This window comes from Podarcis gaigeae (assembly GCF_964106915.1).
Source record: "Podarcis gaigeae genome assembly, chromosome: 3".
NCBI lineage: Eukaryota > Metazoa > Chordata > Lepidosauria > Squamata > Lacertidae > Podarcis > Podarcis gaigeae.
Genome location: NC_139680.1, coordinates 30248944 through 30276543, shown reverse-complemented (window position 1 = coordinate 30276543; position 27600 = coordinate 30248944). Strand labels below are relative to the sequence as shown.

Genomic DNA, 27600 nt, shown 5'->3' with positions numbered 1-27600 from the left:
ATTCAGTAAAATATTCCAAGTCTTTATGTCTAGTATTCAAGTCTGACTTCAGAACTAAGATTGTTTTTTTGAAAGAAAGAAAAATTCACAGGAAGCTGCATTATACAGAATCAGATTATCCATTGTCTACATTGGCAGGCAGTGACTCTTCAGGCAAGGAGTCCTTGTAAGACTCCAGGGGTTATATCTTGGTCTTCCTGCATGCAAAACATGTGCCCTACTCCTATGGGCCTTCCCCCTTTATATTTTCAGAATCTTGTGCTTGCATGCCTCTAGCCATGGGTTAAGAAGGGACATGGGTGGCGCTGTGGTCTAAACCACTGAGCCTTTTGGGCTTGCCGATCGGAAGGTCGGCGGTTTGAATTCCTGTGACGGAGTAAATTCCTGTTGCTCTGTCCCAGCTCCTGCCAACCTAGCAGTTCAAAAGCACACCAGTGCAAGTAGATAAATAGGTACTGCTGTGGCGGGAAGGTAAACAGAGTTTCCGTGCGCTCTGGTTTCCATCACAGTGTTCTGTTGCGCCAGAAGCGGTTTAGTCATGCTGGCCACATGACCCGGAAAGCTGTCTGTGGACAAACATCGGCTCCCTTGGCCTGAAAGCGAGATGAGCGCTGCAACCCCATAGTCGCCTTTGACTGGATTCAATCATCCAGGGGTCCTTTACATTTACCTGGGTTAATAATGAGACCCGTGTATATAGGGCAGTAAACTAATAATAATAATAATAATAATAATAATAATAAAGCCTTCACAAGTTGAATTTAGTTAAATATGCACAATTTTGTTTATTGAAGAGATTAGGACAAAAAACATTAAACCAAATACAAGACAAAGCACCAGAGGCAGTAAAATCCCACCATGCACATCACCAATCTTTCCTCCTACAAGTTTATAAAATAATAAACATTGTTGTTTTGTTTGTTTTTAAAAAAGAAGAAATCCCTCAACACAGCACCATCTTCAGAGTGTAAAAACATTACTCCTTTATATTCTTAAGATACCAAAATAGAACCTAGGCAGGTCAGCTGCAGCTTTGTCTCTTGATAAGGAACTGTGGAACTATCAACTTGAGAGTGGGATTGAAACCTTCCCTGCAAGAGCAGGTGTATAGCATCCATACGTCAAATGCCAAGTACGCACATGCCACATAACTATAATTAAGCACGAAATTCAAGTAACATTTACATACTACAGAGTCCACGTGTACCTATCCAAAAAACATGACCACTTCACAAAAAACGCATACAGGCAGTAACATCAGAACAACTGAGGTACTGGAAACACAAATATTTATGCCAAGAGATCTCTGTTTTGTTTGTTTTCTTGTGTCCCCACCCACCCCAACACCCCCTCAATATCATACAGCAATATAAAAAGCAGTAATAAAAATCATTTGCCAGTCTAAATCAAAATGAAAGCTCTCTAAGGAAGGTGGTGGCGTTGGGTGGGTGGGCTAAAATAAGAGTAAAAAATAAAGTATTATCATTTAGGGACAGGAATACCTGAAGAGCAAAACAGAAGTGTGTTAACTACAGCATGTAACATGTCACCCCCAAGTCAACCCGTAATTAAGTACTGGCTTAATTCATCACAACTGTGACAGTTTAATCAATAAATAAGTCTTGACAATACAAAAAGGTGCATATTACCGTGTACTTTTTAGAAGACAGATCTGTGTTGTGGTAATATTCAGCTTATTAATAGATCAATGAGAAGAAAATTAAAACGAAAACAAGAAAACCCAAGTCACTGCCTTTCCACAAAGTAAGTGTAGGGGTGCCTTTTTCCCTTCAAATAAAAAGAGCTCTTCTGATCATGTTCAGGGGTGTCAGATGAAAATTTGTTTACAGGATTAGGGCTTTCCCCCTTTTTCTTCTTTAGGTGATGCAAAGGTGGCCTTCCCCAAATATTGTGGTCAAAATTCATGTGCAGTATAGTGGAAGCTAGTGTTTTCAATCCCGGTTAAGAAGAAAAACACATAACCCCAAATATGGACAATTATCCTTTTTCGTTGTTGTCAGTTTTGCTAATAAAACAGTCAAATACGTCTGAATTGTAACTGCTTCCTGCCACAAAGCCATTTGACCAATAATAATAACAATAATCAAACTAACCCTGAACAACTTGTGAGTTTTCATTCCTTCAAGCGACGTGGAAAAGAACATTTTAAATGTTAATTCCTCCTGGCCCAAAATAAAATAAGGAGAAATGTCAACTTTAGAACAACCTATCAAAAGGCATGGTTTAGCACCCACTTCTCGTGTGTTCCTTTTTGTGCGCTACCCCGCCCGCCGAAAATGAATCCCACTTGTAACTATTAAACATCAGATTTTTTGGAGGGGGGGGGGGTGAATAATCCAGGAAAACAAAGAATAAAATAATAGCTAGTTGTACCTTCCCTGAATAATGGCTGAAGTTAAATATCTAACAGTGCGATGCCAAGATGCAAGTTGAGGCAAAAGTTTCTATTTACTGGGAACTGTAAATACAGGAAACGAAACGGAATCAGGAGTGGATTAGTGGCTGCACTGGAACTTGGGATGCGTAGTGTCCTTGGCTCCATAAAGATGAGAAGCTACAGTCTCTCTGTGTGCTGCCGCCTCCGTTATTTTCTATGTCAATCTAACTGAATAGCAACGATTCCTCCCATCTAAACCATCCACATGCTACATCTGTGGTGTTAGCTCACTTATTGGGCGTTCCTTCTCCAACCAGGAAAAAAAAGAACTCCAGGTTGTCTCTCTCACTCTCTCTCTTGCTATCAAGCCAGGCTGAGACACAGATATAATTCTGCACGGCCAGAAAGGACTCCCTTCATGTTGTCCCTTCCTGGCCATGCAGCACCCAAAACACTAGTCCCCGACGCTCAGTTGAAGAACGGGTCCGAGTCCTCTTCCATGTTGACATCAGGCACCAGCTGATCCGTTGCTTCCTTAGCACCATATCCTGAATTAGACACATTAAAATCTGTAGAAAACCAAGGGTGGTCCAGAATTTCCTGCGAAGTCAGCCTTTCTGAGGGCTCCCGGCGCAGAATGCTACGTATAAGGCATTTCGCCTTGGGGGATAGAGTCTCTGGAATGCTGAACTGCCCGCGGCGGATCTTGCTGAAGAGAGAGCTAGGCTCAATGTCATGAAAGGGATAGCGTCCAACAAGCATGGTGTACAGCATGACTCCTAGACTCCACACGTCGGCCGCCTTGCCAGAGTAGCTGCCGTTTGTGTTCAAGATCTCTGGGCTCACGTAGGCGGGGCATCCATGCTTATCGGAAAGGGAGTCGTCGTTCCCTCGCAAAATGTAAGCGTCTTCAAGGCTCTCCAATTTTACTCGAGTCCTGTAGGGCAAGAAGAGACAGGCCACAGTTAGACTCATTGACAAATACCCACGCTGTTGCCTTGTTGCGCCAAGACAAAGGACATTCAAGAATGCTCACAAAACTGGGAAACGACCCAGGTATTTCCCAAAATGCCAGAAGCTGGTCCGGCAAATGAATATCCAGGGAGTTTAAGATAGGCACTGACTATTTCAGAAGTTTCCTTTCACACATTTCATTGGACTTGTTGGAAAGCAGAACACCAGTGGTTTTTAGTTTAGAAAACCGACGGCTTGCAGAGAACTACATAAGCCAAACCAAAGCCTATCGTCTCCATTATTTTTTTAAAAAAAGAACAACACTTGAGATGCTTCATAAACACAGCTAAAGACTACACTGAAAAGATACCAATGTAACCCAGTAAGTTTTCCCTCCAAGGCATGGTTTTCCCATTAGACACAATCCCCATTTCTCAAGTTTAAGGTATTTGTTTCATTTTGCTTAAGGTATTTGTTTAAAAATTGACAGAAAGTGATTTTTTTATTATTATTAACTCAAACAGTTATAAGACTACCCCTAAAATAAAAAGAAGAAAACAGTAACAAGGGCAAAAAAAACCCCAGTAACTTCAGATCATGGTGACTCACAGGAGCATTTTCACTTGTGTAAGAAAAATAGTATATAGACATGCCTTAGAAGTCAACCAGACTCTCACACTTAAGTACAGAAAATGAACACAAGTGATGCAAAGTCATGTGTTTGTTTAGTATTGCAAGTGGCCTCTGCAGTAGCCTCGTGAGCTCTGGAAGTTTCCCAGAAATCTAGCACCCCAAAAGGGTTCATTTATTCACTGAATCTTCCTTTCCTCAAGGTTTCACCCACACCCACTCATATTCACAGACAACCGAGCGCTTAGCTCAATATTCTACCACCAGCTTGTTAGGTTCTAGTTTAGAAAACAGATAGCCAATAAAAAAACTAAAAGCATCCAACCATATTTACCAGCAAGTCCTTTTGACAAAGACCCTTTGGACAAGGAAGTCATAAATTGTTTAATTCACTAGCTCTTACCTAACAGGACAGAAGCTAGCCTTTCACCACGGCTAAAAAGCTATTGTTGATTTCTCCCTCAGTGCATCCTCTATATTCCAAAATCTTCTCAAAAGCAGCCATTGCATGCCACTGGAAGTCAACTTCCAGTTCTCAGTGTCAGTAAGGAAGTAGTAAAATTTGATTTGATAATGTCCCAGCTAGTCAATAATAATAAAATGTGGGAAAAGCCATTGCTAAGGGATGCTACTCACCAGCTTTCAAAAGCCCTAGTGACATACTATATGCTTCTTATCCTATCAAATCACAAAGGGGATCTTTTATACCGGTAATTTAAGAAACCAGTGTGGGAATGCAACAAAACAGTATTTGGAAAACCTTCAGGTACACATGTGCATTGCTGATGTTGTCCAAGGCCTAACTGAGGTGATAAACCTGTGTCTGGACTATACCACTTCAGATGTGGATTGTGAGATTGAATTCTTATTCATTAAACAAAACTTATTCTACATAGAAAACTAATATACAGTATGCCACTGAGTCAACTAGACTAGAAACTTTCTCCCTAACCTGGTAGTTGCCCATGTAGAAGGATATGAAAAATAATTAATGAAGGAGCATTGCCCCATGAGGAGCTCTCTGCCCACCAAACCATCTGAAGTGGTACATACAGCCCAAACAAAAATTATGCTACATCATTGAGAACTAAATCCCAGGTGCAATGTTGAGCAAAAGTAGGGCTGGGTGATATATTGACCCAAGCCGATTTGGAGTCCATATTGTGATATCGGTTTCATAATTTTTGACCTGGCAATATATAATGAATCATGATACATGATACCTCTGGTTGCGAACGGGATCCATCATTTTGCACGTCTGCACATGCGGCAAAACCCAGAAGTAACCCTTTCCAGTACTTCCGGGTCACCGCAGGACGCAACCTGAAAAAGCACAACCTGAAGCAAACGTAACATGAGGTATGACTGAATATGTGTGTGTACGGGGAAAACCGTGAAGCTAGACAATGCCTCTGCGTAGTTCCATCCTTATTTCAGACATAGTGATATATTGGTATATTGTTAATCCTGGATCCAGCAGGGCCCTTATTACATTTGCAACCCTGGACTCCTTTCATAAATAATCATAATCATCAGTGGTACCTCGGGTTACAAACACCTCGGGTTACAAACGCTTCAGGTTACAAACTCCTCTAACCCAGATGTAGTACCTCAGGTTGGGAACAGAAATTGTGCAGTGGCGGCGGAGCAAGCTCCATTAGCTAAATTGGTACATCAGGTTAAGAACTGTTTCAGGTTAAGAATGGACCTCCGGAATGAATTCAGTTCATAACCAAAGGTACCACTGTACTTTGCTTTCACTTCCATGCCATTCTTATATAACGTGACTACTTCCAGAAACAACTGTTTGCTTTTTAAAAAGCAGCAGCAAAAGCTGCCCTTGACTGCTTTGTCTCTCTTGGAGGGCCGGTTCACGTTTACAATCTAGAAATACTATGTGCACAACAGACACCTAACCTTATGTGTGTGTGTGTTACCCAGCAACACACAATGTGAGATATATGGCCTATTTCCATTGTTTGTCCGCTTCCAAAAATAGGTGGAAGGTTTGCAGAAATCCAGGCCAACGTAAGCGCAGCTGTAGCCGCACGTTGAGTCGCACGTTTCGCTCGATGTACAATGGAGGTGCTGCCAGAGTACTGCACATGCACCCATTTCCAAATGGGCAACACACAGACCAGCTTTAAGTGAAACCCGGGAACAAACACAGAAATAAACTATTACGGGGCACAGCCACTATCTCTTTAGCTGCAGTCAGGCACTTCTTGCCCGAAGGATGAGCAACTGGATGCAAGGAAGATCTGAAGCATATAGCCCTGACCCTTCCAATTCTTAATCAAGGCATACTTAAAAACTTGCTCGCAGCTTCTCTTTTAAGTCAGCCTCCCTCACTGATTGTTTTGCAGATAACAGCTTAGGACACATCTGCTTACAGAGGCATTTGGCGGAGCTTTGGGAGTGAATATGACCATTTCAGATGCTGCAGCTGAATTGTTCCGGATAGTTTTTATTGATCTAATGTGATTTTAACGATCCTTAAATTAATTGCTTTATGCTTTTTATTATGTATGCTCTCCTCCCTGAGATCTTCCTTGATATGGGGAGGTTTACAGATGCAAATAACTAGCAAACAAATAAGAGCTAGAAACTCAGATATATAAGCTAGGCGCCAAATGGCTCCTTAAACCAGGGTTACAGTCACCAAAAAGGAACACCTGTTTGCTGTTTTGGGGCCAGACGGCTTGAAAGTTGTATTTTTCAACACAACCTTTCATTTCCTGAAATTATTTCTGATTGTGCTAATTAAATACAATGGATAGAATACTACAGGATATGTTGCTGATGTGTGAAAACATGCACCGCCAGATGGTGGGAGACGTCAGGCGCCATCTTGGCGCTTGGTCACAAAATGGTTGATAACCAGGTGCAAAATGCACCCTGGCACCTGGCGAATTTTGAATGCCGAATACAAAACAATGACACTTGAGGTGATTTTTCTCAGAAGCACATACCATTTATATTTCACGTACAATCTGAGGGGACGGGGGAAAGGTCCTGTGCTGTATCACTGAGCTATACTTCTTCTCCATGCCTGAGACCTGTGGAAGCATATTTGTTTCCCAGTCCCCACAAATGACGTTCCCATACAGTTCTAGCACAAGTTCAGCGTATGTGAAATCCCTACCACCAAAGTGTTGCTAGCTTTATCATAGTCAGAACTACCCCAGCAACAGATCTATTATCAACTTAGGAGGGTTGGTTGGTTGGTTTGGGTCTCCGGAATGAGAATTAGAAAACACAGAAATTCTGAAGAATATAGAAGCTGCCTTTCCTTTGTACACCCTGTTAGCTTAAGCATGTGTCATGCTGAATATGCATACAGGGTATTTGCTTTATTCTGTTCATCTCCTGGCAATTTATGTAATCATCATCCCCACCCTTTTGCCAACCCTGCTTTCCCTCAATTATCTCTGCTGTTGTGTCAGTCAACATGCAATGCCCATAACTGCCACAGATAAGAAACCAGAAAGCAGCGTGCTTTTTGTCCTTGCCTTGGTTACCTTTCCAAAAGATTTATGCACATCCCATGTCTCTCTCTCTCTATTCTTCTGTTTATTCTTTAGCAGAAAATCTGACATTGGAGGGTCAGGAACCCTCCCCACCTCAACTCTCGTCTCCCTTCCTGAGATATCTGTTGCTTAATGGACTCCGGGGTTTTTCTGAACAAAAGGGTGTCCTTTTGTTACATGTCTGACTCCTGCCACAAAGACTGCCACAAATACCAATCTTGGCTTCGTTTGATTCTCAGTACACGCGCACAAACCAACCCTTTCTATACTGTACTGAAGAATCAAGGACCTGCAGTCACAGCAAAGCAGATTTTGTTTAAACCAGGCCACTGAACAACAGCTGGCCTTTATCTGCATGTTCCACTATAATCTCTCGCAGGATAAAGAAAAAAGGAGGAGGAGGAGGAGGAGCCATGCTTTCATCCTGCTGAATGGATTGGACCAGAGCAAATACACCGTGGATCAATGTCTGGGTAGCTTTTTATACACACACACACACAGAGAGAGAGAGAGAGAGAGAGAGAGAGGCGCTTCATTTGTTCATAAAACTGATTACGGGGAAAGTACAAGAACCCTAAAATTATTTAGCATAGGCAATTGCTACCCTAGTGCATCCGAAGAGTAAGAGAAACAAAAGCATGACACATTATGATTAGGAACAGCGGTATTGTCCATAATTTTGGTTGGCTTGGCAGCACAATCTCAAATGCAGGGAAAGAGAGACTACCTGCATGACAGCCCAGGACAATGAATTGTCACCTCTCTCCCAAGTCTGTAGAAGTGAATGCCAGAGGGTGGTTCTTTGCCTCTAGCACATGGTAGGAAATGGGGGGTGGGGGGAGGGAGAGAGAGAAACACGTCATTTCCAAATTATCTGCAATGTATAAAGAATAAGCCACATTGTGTCATGCATGCAGGGTAGGCGCAGACAACAGTGACTAGGGTTACATTTATGACTAGGGTTGTATTTATGGCATCGCCTGCAATTCTTTTTTTTGAACCCAGCTGCTAAACAAAGTGCCACAGGCAGAACGGACACAAAACTCCAATGGATATTTCAAGCAGCAAGTTGCCAGCATCACGTTTTAGATTAGAATCTAGATTTAGAGTCGGAATGAAGGGGGGAAAAATATTCTCCTAACACGAGCTTCCATTTTTAAAGACATCCTGTGAACCAATTGTTTTGCTGTTTCCCTTAGCCATGGGAATGGTTGCGCTGAAATTAGTTAGATAAATAGGGGCTTCCACACAGCTAGATAAGATCCGCTTTATAAAACTTACTATATAATGCAAAGCCTTCTGTCAGAGCCAGTGTAATTAGAGTATATCATTTCAGTTCGGAAGAGGAGATAGAAGAAGCACTTGGGCAGACAGCATTATGCAGCTCTCAGATCACTGACAGAACCCTGCATTAGTCTAATGCTTAAAAAAAAAAAAAGCAAGCTTGAATCATTGCTATTTAAAAAGGGGAAGCTATTCTGCCTGTGAATGCTTTCCCATTACTGGTGAATGAAACCACAGAAGTGCAATCAGAGGGCAGCAAATAGCACTCAGACGGGAAATGCGTCTTTGTCCCCATAGAAACCGTCAGGGAAGCCCATGAAAAACAATACCATTCTGAATTTCTTATCAATATGCCATTCATTACTCGAGTACATTCAGACTTGGCCCTTTTGCAATGTAACAAAACCTGATCAATTAAGCCTTTTCCAGAAGGACCTTCAAAGAAAACTCCTGAGTTAGCATCCGTTTCTGGCAAACAATCAGCCTGTCCTACACGTTTCCCCCCTCTACAGCGGTTCACATTATTCTTCCCTGATGAATCCGAGGGTAACAAAGGAGATTCTGATGCACAGGGAAATCCTATCCTTGAAATGAAACCCACTGAGCACAATGTCATCGCTCCACTCGCCCAGCATGCTGGCAGAGCACTATGCAACACTAGTAGTGGGTAACCGCGCAAGCAGAATACACTTGATCTGGAAAGAGCCTACGCCTTGAGTCTCTGCCAGGGCTAAGGAGACAACACGGTGACCCTGCTGGCACAATAAGGAAGGAACAGGATGGGTTGAGAACTTGCAGCTCTTTAGATGTTATTGGATTCCACCTCCCATCACCCCCCGTCAGCATGGTCAAGGATGAGGGGAACTGTGGTCCAACAACACATTTGGAGAACCACAGGTCCCTTCAACCCTGGAGCTGAAGTTAGTCAGGATCTGATGGTGCTTCATGACTGGGACCCGACCAGGGATGGTGGAATGTTATGTTTTCAGAATGAAGCAACATGACTTTACAAACCCCAAAGCAAGTCAGTGGGGGCCATCACAATGGGAGGGTAGGATTCAAACAAAGGAGTCAATTGGAGCATGTCACAAGGGGTATATGCAATCACATCGAGTTCTAGAGCATGGAACTACAACATCCTTGCCACTATGTGCATTCACAGTCCTGTAGACCTGCTGGGTCTTTGGCGATGTGGCACTTTGGAAAGGAGGAGTAAAAAATCAGGAGCAGATGCAAGACTTGATTTGTCAAACCCTTACATGTACCATTTCTCAAGATTCCAGGCACCAACATTCATCAGGATTATCAATTCCACTGCTGAATCTTTTGTTACACAATATAAGCGAATAATGTGAGAGCTGGACCATAAAGAAGGCTGATCGCCGAAGAATTGATGCTTTTGAGTTATGGTGCTGGAGGAGACTCTTGAGAGTCCCATGGACTGCAAGAAGATCAAACACATCCATTCTTAAAGAAATTAGCCCTGAGTGCTCACTGGAAGGACAGATCCTGAAGCTGAGGCTCCAATACTTTGGCCACCTCATGAGAAGAGAAGACTCCCTGGAAAAGACCCTGATGTTGGGAAAGATGGAGGGCACAAGGAGAAGGGGACGACAGAGGATGAGATGGTTGGACAGTGTTCTCGAAGCTACCAGCATGAGTTTGACCAAACTGCGGGAGGCAGTGGAAGACAGGAGTGCCTGGCATGCTCTGGTTCATGGGGTCACGAAGAGTCGGACACGACTAAACGACTAAACAACAACAACATGAGTAGATGTTGAAATCCAAAAAGAGTAGTCTAAACTCTGATGCCAAAGGAAGTTGCATAACTATTCCCTTTCTGTTATTTGATAAATGAGAGTTATTGCCCAAAGGGGACGAAAATACAAACAAAAAACCCCTCCCACAGTCTTTCTACACATGGACAAGTTCCAAAATCATGAGAAAAAAGCGGGGTGCTTCTGGGATGAAAACTGATCTCTTCTTTCACCTGCCACAGCAAAGATGACCCTTCATTTGACCTTGTGACTTTCTTCTCGGTTCTGAGTTAATAAGGACTATCATCCTCCATAGTTACATAAACATGGCTTCTCAGCATGTGTGCACCTCAAGGGGGGAGAGTTACACAAGAAAGCAAGAGGGAATGGCACAGATATCAAAGTGGATAAAGGAAAGAATCCGGAATACAAAGGAAAATGGAACACCACTCAATTTTTACCAGCGAGATCTGCAGTACCATAAAACCAACTGACGTCGTCTTGCAGAGGATGGGGTCACATATGACATAGCCGTAAAAGCATGCAATTCAATTTAAAGCTAAATGCAGATCTTTATTTTCCCCTCCTCCAACATTCTACCCAAGCTCTAAGCGTGCTTTTGGCTGGTCTTCCAAATGATGAATATCCTTTCCTATGCCGAGTCAGCCAGACCCACAAACCAGGCAAAGAGTGCTGGTAGAAACAGCGGATCAGGGAGCAGCAAAATCGGGTGCAGGCGGCAAAACCTATTGGGAGGAAATTCAGCAAAATATCATTCTGGTTGATACCCCACATACACACAATTCCAGCTCAAAACCAACCTGCAATAGACTGGAAAGAGAAGCTCCTGAATTGCAACTTATCACCAAACTTAAAACCATGGAGAGACCTGGTCTGAACAAAGACATTGGATTCTTATCTCATTATACATGACAAAGCCACTTTTCACCTTCTCACCCCTTGCTTTTTCCTGTAAGACCTATTGCAGTCGTTAAGAGTCGTCAACAGGCTCATCACAGCTATCTGCCAATCACCCATTCCCACCACGCTTCTGAGTAATACCCCTCCCCACCTTCTCACTATATAGAAGGGTCTGGAAACTTCTGTTTCAGTGTATCTGAAGAAGTGTGCATGCACACGAAAGCTCATACCAAGAACTAACATAGTTGGTCTTTAAGGTGCTACTGGAAGGAATTTTTTTGTTTTGACTATGGCAGACCAACACGGCTACCTATCTGTAATCAAGTGCAACGTGTAGCTTGGTGCACAGATCCCTGGAAATTTCATATTGGCATCTAAGGCAGGGATACACAACACGGTGGGTCCCAGATATTGTCAAACCAAGCTGGCAAGGGTCCAATGGTCAACAATGATGGAAATTTTAGTCCAACAACCTCTGGAGAGCAGCACATCTGCTACCCTGATCTAAGAATCTGGAATATATGCTCAGTCCTGTCTGTGTTGGGCCGACACTTAACAGATCAGTGCTGCCACTTGATGTTGACAACTAGGACAAATTCAGTGTGGGGAAAAGTATGGGACTCCCCCCACCCCACCCCATAACCTCTGCAACCAGGAGTCTGTCAAATCCCAAACTCTACAGCCTCAGTTTCTCAAATGGAAAAAGCAACAGCCTACCACACAGGGTTTCTGAGATGAAGCATGCTACGAAAGCTGCAAAGCATTTTGTGACCTAGCATGACTGCAGAAACCCATCACCGATGTCGTGATCGTTCCGGAACCAATAAATTCATAAGCTCAGCCTTAAGATGAGTCTTAAAACAGGGGCCTCCCATAATTCCTCCATGGCTTCACCCCCCCCCCCTTACCCAAAGCATTGCTCAAAAGGTTACTAGCTCCAACTGTAAATCACAGTAAATCAGCTGGCTGCAATAAAGGGTGACAGGCGGTTAAAAAACCAGAGTCATTCATTGCTCTGAGAAATCTTACTACTTGGCAACCGGTAAGGAATGTAACAGCTTGTGTCTCTGGTCACATTTTTGTGGGCTGAGTTTCCTTTCGCTGAATTGTTAAATAAAACAAAACAGAGCAGAGCAGAGCAAAAACCTGAAATGATTTACCCAAGCATCTACAGGAAGGTATAACTAGAAAGCAATGCAGTAGAACTGTGCATACCCCATTAGCAATAATAATAATAATAATAATAATAATAATAATAATAATAATAATAATAATAATATATTTATACCCCGCCCATCTGGCTGGGTTTCCCCAGCCACTCTGGGCGGCTTCCAACAAAATATTAAAATACAATAATGTATCAAACATTAAAAGCTTCCCTAAGCAGGGCTGCCTTCAGATGTCTTCTACAAGTCTGGTAGTTGTTGTTCTCTTTGACATCTGGTGGGAGGGCGTTCCACAGGGCGGGTGCCACTACCGAGTAGGCCCTCTGCCTGGTTCCCTATAACTTGGCTTCTCGCAGCGAGGGAACTGCCAGAAGGCCCTCGGCATTGGACCTCAGTGTCCGGGCAGAACGATGGGGGCAGAGACGCTCCTTCAGGTATACTGGACCGAGGCTGTTTAGGGCTTTAAAGGTCAGTACCAACACTTTGAATTGTGCTCAGAAACGTAATGGGAGCGAATGTAGGTCTTTCAAGACTGGTGTTATGTGGTCTCGGCGGCCACTCCCAGTTGTTTTTCTCTTTGACATCTGGTGGGAGGGCGTTCCATAGGGCTATGCCTTAGGTCCAGCTCCTAAGGAGAAGGGCAGTGGGAGAGCTTTGCAGGTTTAGTCCCGAGCATCCCCAAGGAGGTGGGACTGTCCCGTGCCTGGAATCCTGCCTGGAAACTTGCTACCAGTCCAGTGCAGACAATGCACCACTAGACGGAGCAATGGTATGACTTGTTACAAGGTCACTTCCTATGCGCCACAGTGGCACAATACCTACTTTCCTGCAAGCCAGTTGTGTCTGGCTGCTGTCTTCCCTCGAGGTCCAGGTACAAGGGGCATAGGAAGGAATCATACCTACACTATTATTCCATCTAGGTATGACTGCCATGAGGAAGGAACTCCTATGCTGCTTCTACAGTGTTATGCTAATTGATCAGCTTAGGTCTTGCTAGGACTGACTCTGGCCTTTGCAGATTTTGGTTGTAATGCAAATCCTAGCTAAACAAGGTGAGCAGGTGGGATTAGATAATGAAAGCATACAGACCAACATAACTACATACAGACCTAGTAGGCATTCATGTACCACACTGGCTTTTTAAACTATTGGGACTGATGTTTATATTAGCACAAAACACAAAGGCAAGTCAGGTTCTTTCTCAACTCTCACCTAGAGACAAATCTCTTTTTATGCAAGGAAATTCATAAGTAAACAGAATGCCTTAAGTCTCAATATTTTAAAAATGATCCCAACCTTGTTAACAAGACTGATTAACGTGCACAAACTTTTTCAGCGTCAAATATTGTGACAGCTAATATTTGAATATAATTGAAGATTTAATACCCTCCAAACATTAATAATTTGCTGGCAAGAAAAATAAATCTATCACTCAAAGCAAGCTCTGTACCTAGGCAGTGTTTTAGCTCTAGACTCTTATAATTTAAAAGAGCATAAAAGTTATTTTATGCAAGACCCACAGATCGATCCTTATCAACAGACTTGAAAGATAGATGGGACCATGCCTTTGTGCTTTGGCCCCAACATCAAATTATTTGCATCCATTTTGCTCCGACAACTCCATCCACACAAGAGATCTAGGTGTTGCCATTTCAAGCAAACAATATCGTAGGCAAAGTTGTATGCACTGCCCATTGGCTTCTCAGGCAAACAAACAACGGAATGACTCAAAGCATCTAGGACACATTTGCTGAATAGCAGCCTATTGAAGCTTCCATTCAGGTAATAAAGAGACCTTAATTCTTGCATCATGAAGTACTCAGTCTTACCCACAGAGCAGAATATGTAAAGCTGGGGAACTGCACCTCCAAGCATTAAGGATCACAATTTACAGTATACACTTGTACAAGGAGAGTCTATGAGCATCTTGTTCAATAAGGTTGGGACTCACCTAAGCACCTGCACAAGGCTGCATTTGCAAGGCAACTAATGAAGAAGAAGAGAAGTTTGGATTTGATATCCCGCTTTATCACTACCCGAAGGAGTCTCAAAGCGGCTGATAATCTCCTTTCCCTTCCTCCCCCAAAACAAACACTCTGTAAGGTGAGTGAGGCTGAGAGACTTCAAAGAAGTGGGACTAGCTCAAGGTCACCCAGCAGCTGCATGTGGAGGAGCGGAGACCATTCTTAACCACTACACCACACTGGCATCAGAGTCAAGGACACACATAACTGCAATGTCGGAATAGAGCATCAGTACTGAGTTGGGCAGCAGCAGTTGATAACAGCCCCCCTGAGCCACACAACAGCTAAGAACTAAGGAGAATCAAGGGAGACAAAGTCCCGCCAACAAGCAACCATGAGAGTACAAGATCACAGGCGTATAGAAAGGAAATAAGGAATGTGTAACAACAGGGAAAGCAAACCAAATGCCAGTCACAAAAGGGAGCATGCTCTCTACACACACTGACCTAAAAGATTCATTGGACGAAAATGGGTGTGCGTGTTTAAATGGAAGGGGGCTTTTTTGTTTTCACATAAGTATTCCAGTTCAGGCTTTTGGGCACACGCCCCAACCAGGCTTCCCAAAGTCATAGTTGTGACAAGGTGTGCAAGGAAAAAGACCCCAAAGCCGTTGCATGAAAGTAGCTGCAAATCAACTGATCTAAGTCTCCTAAGTTAAATTTAAGTTCCATGTTCCACTACAGGGGAACTGTGTTCAAAATACTTCTCATTTCAACCAAGACTCCAGTTACTCTATTGTAGGCCCAGGGTGGGTGGTTAGGGGGAGAAACCAACACATTACAAGCAATGGGGGGATGGGGGACGCAGGTGGCACTGTGGTCTAAACCACCGATTCTCTTGGGCTTCCTGATCGCAAGGTCAGCAGTTCGAATCTGTGTGATGGGGAGAGCTACCATTGCTCTGTCCCAGCTCCTGCCAGCCTAGCAGTTCGAAAACACACCAGTGTGAGTAGATAAAAAGGTACCGCTATGGTGGGAAGGTACACCAAGTTTCCGTGTGCTCTGGCTTCCGTCATGGTGTCCCGTTGCGCCAGAAGCGGTTTAGTCATGCTGGCCACATGACCTGGAAAAGTCATCTGGGGACAAACGCCAGCTCCCTTGGCCTGAAAGCAAGATGTGCACCTCAACCTCACAGTCAAATTTGACCAGTCTTAAAAATCCAGGGGTCCTTTACCTTTACCAAGCAATGTCTTTTCCCTTCCTCTCTAACAACACTCCATTCAAACTGCATCAATTTACAGAACCTGACAACAAATACTGTTGCCTGACAGCAGAAACACAAAATATCCCCCCCCCCAAAAAAAAAATCTTTACAGATGTTTGAATTCTAAATCAATAGTAGTTTGAATACAATCAAAGGTTCATTCCACGTCACCCAGGAATTATGCTAGGGAAGTTTGAACATCACAGCTTGAGAAGGCGGTCCAACTAATCAAGTTTGCAGTTAACATTTCCTATCACCAACCACCACCAATTTTATTCTGCCAAATCCATATTGCCAGCTAGGAATTGGGCATTTTCCAGTATTTGGAAAATGGGAAGCGAAGGAGAAAGACTTGCCTGTGTGAGCACAGGTGCGTGCATAGTGTGTGTGTATATAACACAACAGGCAAATGCTCTGTCTACTCTTAAAAGCTTTCCTGGTTTCCTTGGTAGGTGGGGAAACAGTCAAAAAGTGTGAGAGCATTTTTAACATTCATCCAGCGATGGCAAAAGGAAAGGAAAGCTGAACACTCTCACCAGTCAGTCAAACGCACTGGCCAGTTTTTTCTTTGTAGATACCAATTACAGTGGTATACCTCGGGTTACATATGCTTCAGGTTACATACGCTTCAGGTTACAGACTCTGCTAACCCAGAAATAGTGCTTCAGGTTAAGAACTTTGCTTCAGGATGAGAACAGAAATTGTGCTACGGCGGCGCGGCAGCGGCAGGGGGCCCCATTAGCTAAAGTGGTGCTTCAGGTTAAGAACAGTTTCAGGTTAAGAACGGACCTCCGGAACAAATTAAGTACTTAACCTGAGGTACCACTGTATTGTGGTTTCAGGAATGTACTGTTTCACGCTTTGCATTTGAAGAAGACTTTATGAAACATGCTAAGGAGATTTCAAGTAATGCAGGAAAAAAATGTTTTGCAGGTCACCCTGAAGACTGAGCAACTTTTTGTTTCTGGTCCTCATTGTTCTAGCACCATTCCCTCTTGTGCCTGTCAACTCCAGCCATGGCATTTACCTTACTTGATGTAAGTACCCTAGAAAACTGATAAGCACAGGGAAGGAATTCTAATCATCAGCACTGATTAGCAAACACTCACTCTTGCATGCTTATGGTGCCAAGATGAAAAGGTAAAACACCCCTTTGCCTTATCCAGTCATCCCAAACATCTAAGAATCCTGCTGTATTTACGGGACATCACACAGGCAACATGTCTTTTTTCCCTTCCACTGCCTCCTCCAGTCTCCTTACCTCTGTGGATATTATTAGCAAGCTTAAGACACCAGCTTAGCATGTGTTAATTCATTACATTAACAAAGAATTACAAAAGGTCCCTTCAAGTCAAGCTTAATGCATTGCAAACGTGTGTGTTTGTGTGTGTGTGTTAGAACCCCTGCTCCAAAAGTACATCTCTCTTTAAAAAATGACATCTCTCTTAAAAAGAGAGAAAACAACAAACATCACACAGGTAACTCACATCTTATGCTTCTTTTACTTACACGATCACAGCTTTCTGCAGGTGAGGAGAAAATAAATAAATGGAAAGAGGAGGAAACCCTCTCTTGATTTATTTATTTCCACCTTACACAGCTATTATTGCAGTGTTACTCAGCTTTGGGAAGGAGGCAGGTAAGCAGCCCCAAGACAGGTAAGCAGCTCCCCACACCTTGCACAGGGGTGGGCGGCAGTTCGGAGGGTTCCTGGCTTTGCACGTTTTTGGGTTTTACGAGTGGACCCCAGGAACCAAACACTCGTTTAAGAGGAGAGTTTTCTGTACTAAAACAACCCAGACGTCCCCATGCTTGCCCCGCTTAGAAAAGCAGCAGCGACACCTGTCCTAGCTTTACAGGCCAGTAAAAGGTCTGTTAAGCGATTCACACATTTTTACCTGAATGAGAAGGCACACTCTTTGCCATGTTCCCACCTGTCATCAACAGAGGCAGCCCTTTGGGTCACTTGGTGCAAGATTCTCCGTAAGGCAGAAGTGAATCCCGGCCAAACCGTTCAGTGGGTAGGGTAGGTTGGGGTTTACAACACTGTGGCAACAAGGGCTTATTGATCCAAAAAGCAGAATATAGATTAAGCAGTCGCCAAACTGGGGTGGGGTTGGGGGCGGTACACACTTTATTCATCCCTTCTTCTTTTTATTTATCTTATAAACCCATCCGTCGCTTTTCTACCACAAAGCAATCTCTCACAGTAACTGCCAAAGAACAACAACCCACTTTTTCCCAGGAATCAAATGAATGGAAAATAGAAATCCACTGTTCAAAAGATATGTTTGTGAGTGTAGATTGTATGTGTGTGTGTGTGCGGAAGGAATATTAACTTTGGTTTTAAGAGGAAAATCACAAGTTAACTTGTACAGATTCTAGTTTATGAGGAACACTGTGTGTGTGTGTGTGTGTGTGTGTCTGTGTGTATGCATGCATGCGTGTAATTTCATTACATCTTAATCCCATGTTTCTCTCATGTAACTCATCGCCGTACAGATTCTCACGAGGTCTCCCATCCAGACACTCACCCAACCTAAACCTGCTTAGCTTCAGCTACATGGCGGCAGTGGTTTCACCCCAGGGACCAGAAGGAAACAAGGTGGAATAACCACCACCTGCTCTCTGAGATCCTCCATCAAAACTGGCAGGAATGTTTCCTCTACTTCCATATGGGGCTAACAGTACGAGCCTTCAGAAAACAACCCCTTTCAAAACTGCATCCCTGACACACTCCTTGGTGGATTCCAAAGGGCCAGGAGGAAGGGAGAGAAATCCCTTACCTTTCTTCATCCTTGAAGATGAATTTCCGCAGCTTGAGATCTCGCAGCACCAGCCCGCCGTCGTGACAGTGCGCCACAGCAGACGCTATCTGGTAGAACAGCTTGGCTGCTTCCTCCTCCTTCAGCTTCTTGCAGGTACGAACAAAGGAATGCATGTCCCCATAGCTCCTCTCAAAGAACACATAGGCTTTCGTCTCCCCGAGAATGATTTCAGTGATTTGGTTGATGTTGTCGTGAGGGGGCAGGCAGAAGCAGGGCGCGAGCAACTCTTGGTAGCAGCCGATATCAAACACCTAGAGATGCAATTGGCAATAAAAACAAAAGGGTTAGAGATAGAAAGGAAATAGGCTGTAGCAAAGGCACACCGATTTAAAAACGAATAAAAACCCCTCTGCATATTACAAAAGCAAAGATGTCCAAATTGCAAACTGGCGCTTCTGTTTCAGCAGACTATGCCCTGAGCAGTCTGGAAGTGCTTTCTTCCTTACGAAAACTAAACGAGGGTTTTCACCCCAACACACACTCCAACCGGCCTACGTAAATTATATCCGCGAGAGAAAGGAAAATGAATGGCCTAATTTTCCCGGCTGATAAGAGGGGAGAAACATAAATAGGCTTGTTTTGAAAAGGAACATCCGGTTCTTTGCAAACAAAAGCATCAAGAAAATTCGACGACAGCTCAGAATCTATGAAAATTCTGATTCTGGATGGCCAATAAAGTTACAGCAAAGGGGAGGGGAGGGAAGTACAGTCATACCTTGGGTTGGGAACACTGCGGGTTCCATGTTTTCAGGTTACGGACTGCGCCGAACCCGGAAGTACCAGAATGGGTTACTTCTGGGTTTCGGCACTCACACATGCGCAGAACCACTAAATCGCGCTTTACGCATGCACAGAAGAGCTGAATCGCATCACACGCGTGCGCAGATACAGCACTGCAGGTTGTGAACGTGCCTCCCGCACAGATCACGTTTGCAACCCAAGGTTCCACTGTATAGTGGTACCTCGGGTTAAGTACTTAATTCGTTCTGGAGGTCCATTCTTAACCTGAAACTGTTCTTAACCTGAAGCACCACTTTAGCTAATGGGGCCTCCTGCTGCTGCCGCACCACCGGAGCACGATTTATGTTCTCATCTTGAAGCCAAGTTCTAAACGCAAGGTACTATTTCTGGGTTAGCAGAGTCTGTAACCTGAAGCATATGTAACCCGAGGTACCACTGTATCATGCTTCAAAACATTTAGGGTTCCCCCACTCTTGTTTTGCTTTTATGCATTGCCTCTGAGGGGCTGTCCAATCTGTCCGTCCACCCATATCACCAATGGATCCAGCACCCAGGCACTCATTTAGCTGTGATTCCTGCATTGCAGGTTGTTGGTACATCCCACCTTTTTCTTTTTACCTCCCAAGGAGCTCAAGGTGGCAACCATAGTTCTCCCGCTCCTCATTTAATCCCAAGAATCCTACAAGGTAGGTTAGGCTGAGAGGCAGTGATCGGTCCAAGGTTACCCAGTGAGCTTTCAAGGCCAAGAGAGGATTTGAACCCTTGCCTCCCAGGCCCTAGTCCAACCATCTCGCTACTATACCACACTGGCTCCGTATCTGAATGAAAACTCTGCCATGGGTTTTAAAGAGTAAGCAGAGCATGCTACATTTCTTTAAAAGGACCATACTCTCTGGTAAACCAGGGCTGTTGTTGTTTTGTTAAAAAAACAACTAAAACTTTTATTAACATTTTTACCATTCACACAAATTGGTTACTGACATAATTTACCTTTCTCTTCTTATATGTGATAATTGCACTCTCAGTTGTCTCCCAGTTTCCCCCTTACCTCTGTATTCCCATTTTATTTTTTTAAAAACCAGGGTTGAAGCACCATACATTGTTGGTCTCCATCTCCCATCAGGCCCAGCCACCATGGTCTAAATCGTCAAAAATTATGGGAATTGTAATCTAGCAACACCTGGAGGACCACAGGTTCCCCCTTACCCACCCATCTTTCAAACCAAGTTGTGCTACTATCACCGCCTTCTTCTGGTTATCAGAGGGGTAAGTCAACATGGTGCCCTTCAGACTTCAATTCCCATCATGCCTGACCACTGGCCATGCTGCCTAGGGTTGGCGAAAGTTGTAGTTCTGGAGGGCACAGCCTTGTTTCCCATTTCTACACACCACCTTCCTTTTCCACAGCCTGGATAGCTCGGTCGGTTAAAGAACATGGTGCTGATAATGCATCTGAGGTTGCAGGTTTGATTCCCTGGTGGGGCAGCTGTGTATTCCTGCATCGCAGGGGGTTGCAGTAGAAGGTCCTCAGGGTCCCTTCCTACTCTACAATTCTATGATTCTATTCTCTGGCAGTGGAAGGAATGAGGGAAGTCAAAATTCTTGTTGGGCAATACAAATAGTGCCACGGTCCGCAACTCATATGGAAGCTGAAGGCTCTCAAATTCCTTCCTCCCCTCTCCAATATACAGGCAATGGCCTCTTCCATCCCCAAGCACCAACAGAGGTTGGCAGAGTCTATCCCATTCCCCACTCCTTGTCTATCCCCATGCTCTTCAACCCTAGGTTCCCAACAGTTCTTGGGCTACACTTCCCATCTTCCATGACAATTGGCTAAGCTGGCTGAGGAGGATAAGCGTTGTAGTCCAACAACAGCAAAGCACCCAAGGTTGACCGCCACATAGGAATTTGGAGCGGAGATATAGAAAACACCTCCCTTGCTGTTTCACAAAAGGAAGGAGTTAAAGAGGCCTTTGGTGACGTCTCAGAGTTGTGTCTGAAATGCTAAAAAACAAGGGAAGGACTCTGCTGTGTTTCCGTTGCTAAGCAACAGAAAACACAAGGTTTCGGTTGCTGTTCACACGGTGACAGGGCGGGCGGTTGTAAGATGAGGCAAAATGGATAGCCCTTCGCTTGTGATGGCTTGCATAGGAGAAAATTCTGGGAGATGTGCAACAGGGGAGCTTAGGTGCAAACGCAATGATGGCAAACATATGAGACGTCACTTTGGGGTTGGGCCCCCTGGGTTGCGAGTTCCCTACTAAGACTAGGGAAATGTTCGAATGGACTTGCAAACTTGTATTTGCCTTATGGAGATTTTTAGTGCATCTTTTTTAAGCAGAACGAGTGGCTCTCTAACCTTGCAAGCACATCCACCTTGTGTTCTCGTGAATGAAATGGCAAGGAATCGCCAAGCATGCTGGGAAACTCAAATATAGATATAAAAAAATGTTCCACTAATCCAGCGATTATGAATGAATCAGTGCTTGAGACATTTGGATTCCAGGCAATGGAAACGTTTCATTGAGAATAACGGGTGCACTGCAGTAAGAAGGCATAACCAGTGCGTGACACAAAGGCTTTCATTATTCGCAAAGGCTGCGGGATTCTCATGCATTTGTCCCTTGGTAATGAAGGTCAGGAAGTTACAAAGTCAGATTAATGCTGAAGAACGCAGGCCAACCATATTGCGCAACGTAAGGATAAATGACTGTGGCTCACCACTTGCTCTTTCTATAGCTTGTAGCTTAGCAATTCAGAAATTAATTTAAGGCATGCAAAACCTGTCTTGAAGCCATTATCTTCTGTAATGCTCTGAAGCGGAACAGCGCTTACCTTTGAGATACCTACTAGCAACATCCTATGCATGTCCATTCAGAACTAAGTCTCACCCAATTCAATGGGTTTTGCTCCTAGGTAAACATGCAGAGGACTGCAGCAGGTTGAGAAACTCTCTAGCAAGTTTCTATAAATAAGTGCAAGCTTCGGCAATTCCATGAACTGCATTCGCCATAGCTCTTCCTGTTATTCCTGATGCGTGGAAAGAGAAAAGATCTTTTACTTGGGGCTGGTGACCGGTTAACTACATATCTGTAAAAGGGAAGACCACTGCAGGTGGTGTTTGTTTTTGTGTCCTCCAGATGTCTTCCTTTCAGGGGAACCCATCAATGATACCAGAAGCTGTGGGAACAGATATACATTCCCACCACAACTGCAGTCTCCTTGTGAAATCTTGCAGCACATCGTCTGCATGATATTATTTGTCTACTCTGAAGTCCTGATGAATCCATTGAGGCTGACTCCTAGGTAACCAGGATCAGGATCGCAGGCATGACCACCTTCTAAGTACTATAAAAACATGTGGCCCTCATGCAAGCAAAACGTTTCCCCTTAACAGCCAAATCTCCCCCTAAGAGCCTTTTTTTAAGATGTCATTTTGACTGGCTCCCCCAAAGCTTATCTTTGTTCTTCTTTATAATGCAAAGTCAGGACATGTGACTTTATAGGTAGTCCAGTTTAGCTCTTTCCAGCAGCGAGTGTAAAGAAAAGAGCTCATTTGGATTCTAGAATGGCATTTTGCATACTCAGGGGGTTCCAGCCAAATTAAATTATGCCTCATCAGCCCCCCTTTGTTATCTGGCTCTTAATGGGGGTGGGGCGGGGGGGGGGAATCCACAAGCCTGTTTTTACTTAGACAAGTCGGTTGATTATTATTATTATTATTATTAGCTGTATATGCAAGGGCACTATTTTTTCAGGAGCAGCCAAAGAGGCAGATTTTGTTTTGTTTTTTTAAAGGCAAACATGAAGGGTTACAATTTTGCAAGCGAGGGGAACTGAAATGTTTTTGTTTGTTTGTTTAGGGAGGCGTTCAGTTACGAAAAATGGTTGCCAGTGTCCTCAAAACATGAAAATTCCTAACATTTCCTCAAAGACATTATAATGGACAAAGATGCTCTTTCATACAGGAGTTCTGCTTCTGTAGCACAGTAGTTTCCTATACCTTTAGAACTCAATCACAGGTGGTTTTGGATCGAATTTAACTACTAGATGTGTAAAAAGAAGTTACTAGCTCCTGAAAATCTTCAAGCAGATAAGGCAGCCTTGTGAGATTTGTGCATCTTCATAAAGATGTCATTCTTTGCATTTCAGCTGCTCGTTCTTTGGCTTTCATCTGCACCTCCCACAAGAGGAGGCTGATAATATTTTGATCTGCATCTATTTTGGACAAACTAATGCATGCATTTTAAATGATCTGCACCATCGCTCCACTTTCTGGTTCCTTGTGCAGTGGAAGTCCTTGCAAGGTCAGAGAGGCTCTACTTTCCATAATCAGGTATAAACTGCACAGAACTAAATCTTTATTAAGATTTAAGGTTCATGACTCACGGGTGGCCAGTACATTTTTTACTGCCCTGAACAGAGAGCTCTTTGGGACGAACCAGGGGCTGCAGTTTAATTTTGCCACCACATATGAATCTAAATAAAAACATCCACCTGGTCTACAGTGACCAAAAAGCTTGGATTATTTAAAGGGTAGTCCATGTGTCTATATCACAGCCTACCGATTCAACACTAGGATTGCAGCTTGTTTGGGTTTTGTTCTCAATCCTATAAAAATACACATTTTGGGTGAAATGTTCTGTAATTACAAAGGTGGTGTAGTGTGGCAATCTTCCCACACAGCCTTTCCAGGGGCTGCTCCAGGAGCAGAGCTCCAAGAGGGCACCAGGGAGAGCGAAAGCAAGAGTAACCACAGCAGTTTAGGAACAAAGGAAATAGTATCGCCTCTGAGTGAATGGACGCCACTTCCCTCCATAGGAGAAGCATGTGGACTTCCTTTCTCCACAGTTTACCTTCACTGGGGAGCTGAAGAGACCGGAGAAGCCAGCAACCTACCAAGTCTGAGCCCTGTTGTTGTTTTCTGCATGCCCTTCGAACAAAATAAGCATGCAAGTGTGCAAGGATTTTTTATTATTATTATTATTGTTTCCTGCTGAAACGTGGGCGATTGTGTTTGCAAACAATCCATAGCAAGGAGGCTTGGTGCTCGTGTGCATTTTTTTTTTAAAAAAAGAACTCGGATCCACATTCCAATCCCACACATGTCGACTTGCAAGTAAAACTCCCTCTCTGAGGAATCAGGCTTCCTCTCAAGTAAGCCTACACAGGACTGCAGTCTTACACAGAGGCAAAGCTGCCAACTTGCCAAGTTTGCATCCAGCACCACGCAAGGGAAGTGAAATATCCTCGGAGGACCGGTTGAAAATTAGCAAGGGATTCCCTTTTGGGAAGTCAGAAAGGAAAGAGAGGAGGGAAATTAGATTATACGTACTTCTACCTATGTGGCCTTCAGAGCCTAACTCCCCTCCTCCTCCCCTCCCCAAGTCTTTGGCTCCAGGCCACCGTTATAACGTGGCCATTGTCTGGAAAGTTGCTGAGAGCCGTTTAAATTATGCAAGGATTTTTTTTCCTCCCTGTTTGTTTTAATTAAACTTCTCCCAGTGCTTAAATCAATGGCTCGCCGCCGCCCCCAGCACACACAGCCCCCACTCCGGAGTACACTTTCTAAAAATAAACTCGCTAGACAGAGAAAGGCTTTTAAAAAAATAAAAATCCCAGGGGGTGGGAGAAGAGAAGAGAGGCAGGAAAGTTGTTACCTTGCAAACCAGCTCCTCCTCACTGTGCAGATGCACGGCTCGAAAAATGTGATCTCCTTCCAGAGGCTCCAGCAGTAAGTATTTCCCGATGCAAGAAACGCAATGCGGCAAGTTGGGAGTCTCTGGCGGGCTGGGTGAGCCGAGATTGGGGCTGAAACTCTGGCTGGACTCGGTGGGCCTTACAGAAGAAAGCTCTTCAAAATCCTGGGTTTTATTCCGAGGTCTTCCATAGCGTGCGATTGTGATTGGGGTTGACCTTTGTATGTTCATGGGGATGGAGAGAGCAAGCCCTCCAAAAAAAGGTCCCCCCCAAAAAAATCACACAACACGCACAGATGCAGGCGGGAGCGAGCAGCAGCAGCAGAGCGCGCGCGCGCACACACACACAACCGTTTTGGAGAGGGGGGTTTATTGTGAAGATCAGGCCGGCCGCAACGATGCCTTTGTGCTGTCGCCGGAAGAAAAGAGGGGGATTTCGGAGGGCAAGTTTCCGTGGGGTTAGTGTCCAGTTTATGTCGCCGAGAGAGGAAACAGGAGGTAGGGGGCGCGGAAACTGGAGAGCGGATGGCCAAGCCGAAGGGTTCCCCTCTCCCGGAGAAGCCCGGCACGTCGGGGAGCTTTTGCGCAAGAGAACAAAGTGACACAAACAAAGCCAAAGCGTGAGTCTTTCCAAAAACGTGGCCTCTCAGGAAATGCAACTGTGTTGTTGTTGTTGTTTAAAGAAATAACAATGGAATGAACAAGTCGAGAACGGAGAGAGGTGAGAATCGTTATTAGTATTTGGCTTCCTCTGCGCTCCTGCAAAATCCTCGCACGGCTGGAAAAGTGTTAAGTTCAGGTAACGTGCAGCAACCAGCCAGACGACTGGGTTCCCCCCCAATCAATTTTTTCCCCTACGTTTTAACTGTAGATGGCGTCTGAAGCTTTTTCCCTGATAGCAAGGACTATCCAGATATGCAAAAAAAACCAAAACCACGACGAGGGAGCATTTAACTTCAGAGGGTCAGCAAGGAGCTCCAACAACAACAAAAAGATGAAAAATATAATATATATAGATATAAATATATATGTATATACAAATACACACAGAGAAAAATAGAAAGACGCTATTTGGTCATCGATTTCTTTACTCTCTCTCTCTCTTTTTTTCTTTTGCGGGAGGGAAAATGTTCCTAAATTGAAAGGCACCGTCACCACCGGGAAAGAGAGAGGTGCGCGAAGATCCACGCGCCCGAGACGACGGCTCTCGTGTGCGCGCGCCCTCGCGTGTGTTTCCTTTGATCAGACAAAAAGTGCAATCAAGGACAGGCGCGGATCAATGCTCTTCCATTTCGCGTGGGGCTGATTTGCTTATTTATCTCCAACAAGAGTGGGGGGAGAAAATCCCTTCGCTTTTCAGCAAATCCTGGAGCGCGACGCGCCTGCAGCGGCGATGATGATGATGGTGGTGATGATGCAAAAGCAGCAGCAGCATGAAAGGCGAATACTTAACAATAGTAGCTCTGCAAGAGAGGAGACCTCCTTTCGCCGGTTTCCTCTTTGTCCCTCCTTTTGAGAGTCCTGAGATGCGGAGGAGATGCTGCTACTTTAAAGATGCACGTTGAATATGTGCGTGTGTGTAGAATATATATATATGTATATATACTCAGTTATTTCAGGCGTCGATCTCTCTTAATTCCTGGAGGTAGGAGGAGGAGGTAGGGAGGGAAAGGGATGGCCGAGCCAATCCCTTTCAGCAAGGCATCATCTTCCCCACCATGTATTAATAGCTACTTACGTGCGCTGGGAATTCTCTCGCTGCGTCTCTACTTACTGGGTGTCACAAACGGCGGCGGCTGCAGCAGCTCCAGCGCATTTACGCCGAACCGGAGCGCACAGGCAAGCGAGCAGGCTGGCTGGCTGGCTAAGAGACTGACTGCCTGCCCAGTCCCCGCCGCCGCAGAGCCGACTGGCTCCGCGGAGAGGGCCCGCCCCGAGCCCCGAGGTGCCTCCCCATTGAGCCGGCGAAGCGCCAATCACACGAGCAAAGCCTGCCCAAGCCTCTCCCTCCCCTTCCCTCTTTCCACTCATTCAATGAGCCGGCTGCAGGGTAAACAAGGTAAAATATCCTTCCGCAGCGCGAGCTGTGAAATAGGAGCTTTTGTGAGCCGTGGCGGCGGCTGCTACTACAGCTAGTGACAAGTTGTGGCGTTGCACTGACCTCTGGTTGTTTCCGTTTAAGCCTCAGTTTGCAGTGTGTTTGGAGGGGATTTTCTCTTTCTCTCTCCTCCCGGCATCCTCGTGCATCTCTACATCGAGGGTTTCCTTCTTTTTTTTTAATGAAGAACTTGGTTATATAAACGTCGAAATGTTATAATGAAAAGCCTGGCTTCCTCACCCGAAATGATCGTCGGAATGCAACAATCCGTGCCAAGTATACTGCAATGCAACACTTGACATAAAATTTCCCAGTCGCAGTTGCATGGTAAGGGGACGTTCACTCAGGGAAGCTTGCACACATAAGT

General features: G+C 44.5%; 1 protein-coding gene across 1 annotated transcript; it reads right to left on the bottom strand.

The window, feature by feature from the left end:
* Positions 1-760: 760 nt before the first annotated feature.
* Positions 761-27047, bottom strand: TRIB2 (tribbles pseudokinase 2). The gene is made up of 3 exons (XM_083730744.1): positions 25097-27047; positions 18654-18946; positions 761-3335 (listed from the first exon to the last, which is right to left on the bottom strand). The coding sequence occupies exons 1-3, from the start codon at positions 25364-25366 to the stop codon at positions 2867-2869; spliced, it is 1032 nt and encodes a 343-aa protein (XP_083586870.1). The 5' UTR covers positions 25367-27047; the 3' UTR covers positions 761-2866.
* Between the last annotated feature and the right edge of the window lie 553 nt (positions 27048-27600).

Excerpts from the sequence above, each read along its gene's own strand:
- TRIB2 (XM_083730744.1), bottom strand. The coding sequence starts at position 25,366 with ATGAACATACAAAGGTCAACCCCAATCACAATCGCACGCTATGGAAGA. Across the intron at positions 18,947-25,096 it reads AGGAGGAGCTGGTTTGCAAG|GTGTTTGATATCGGCTGCTA; the intron begins GTAACAACTTTC and ends TTGCATCTCTAG. Across the intron at positions 3,336-18,653 it reads ATCTTCAAGGATGAAGAAAG|GACTCGAGTAAAATTGGAGA; the intron begins GTAAGGGATTTC and ends CTTGCCCTACAG.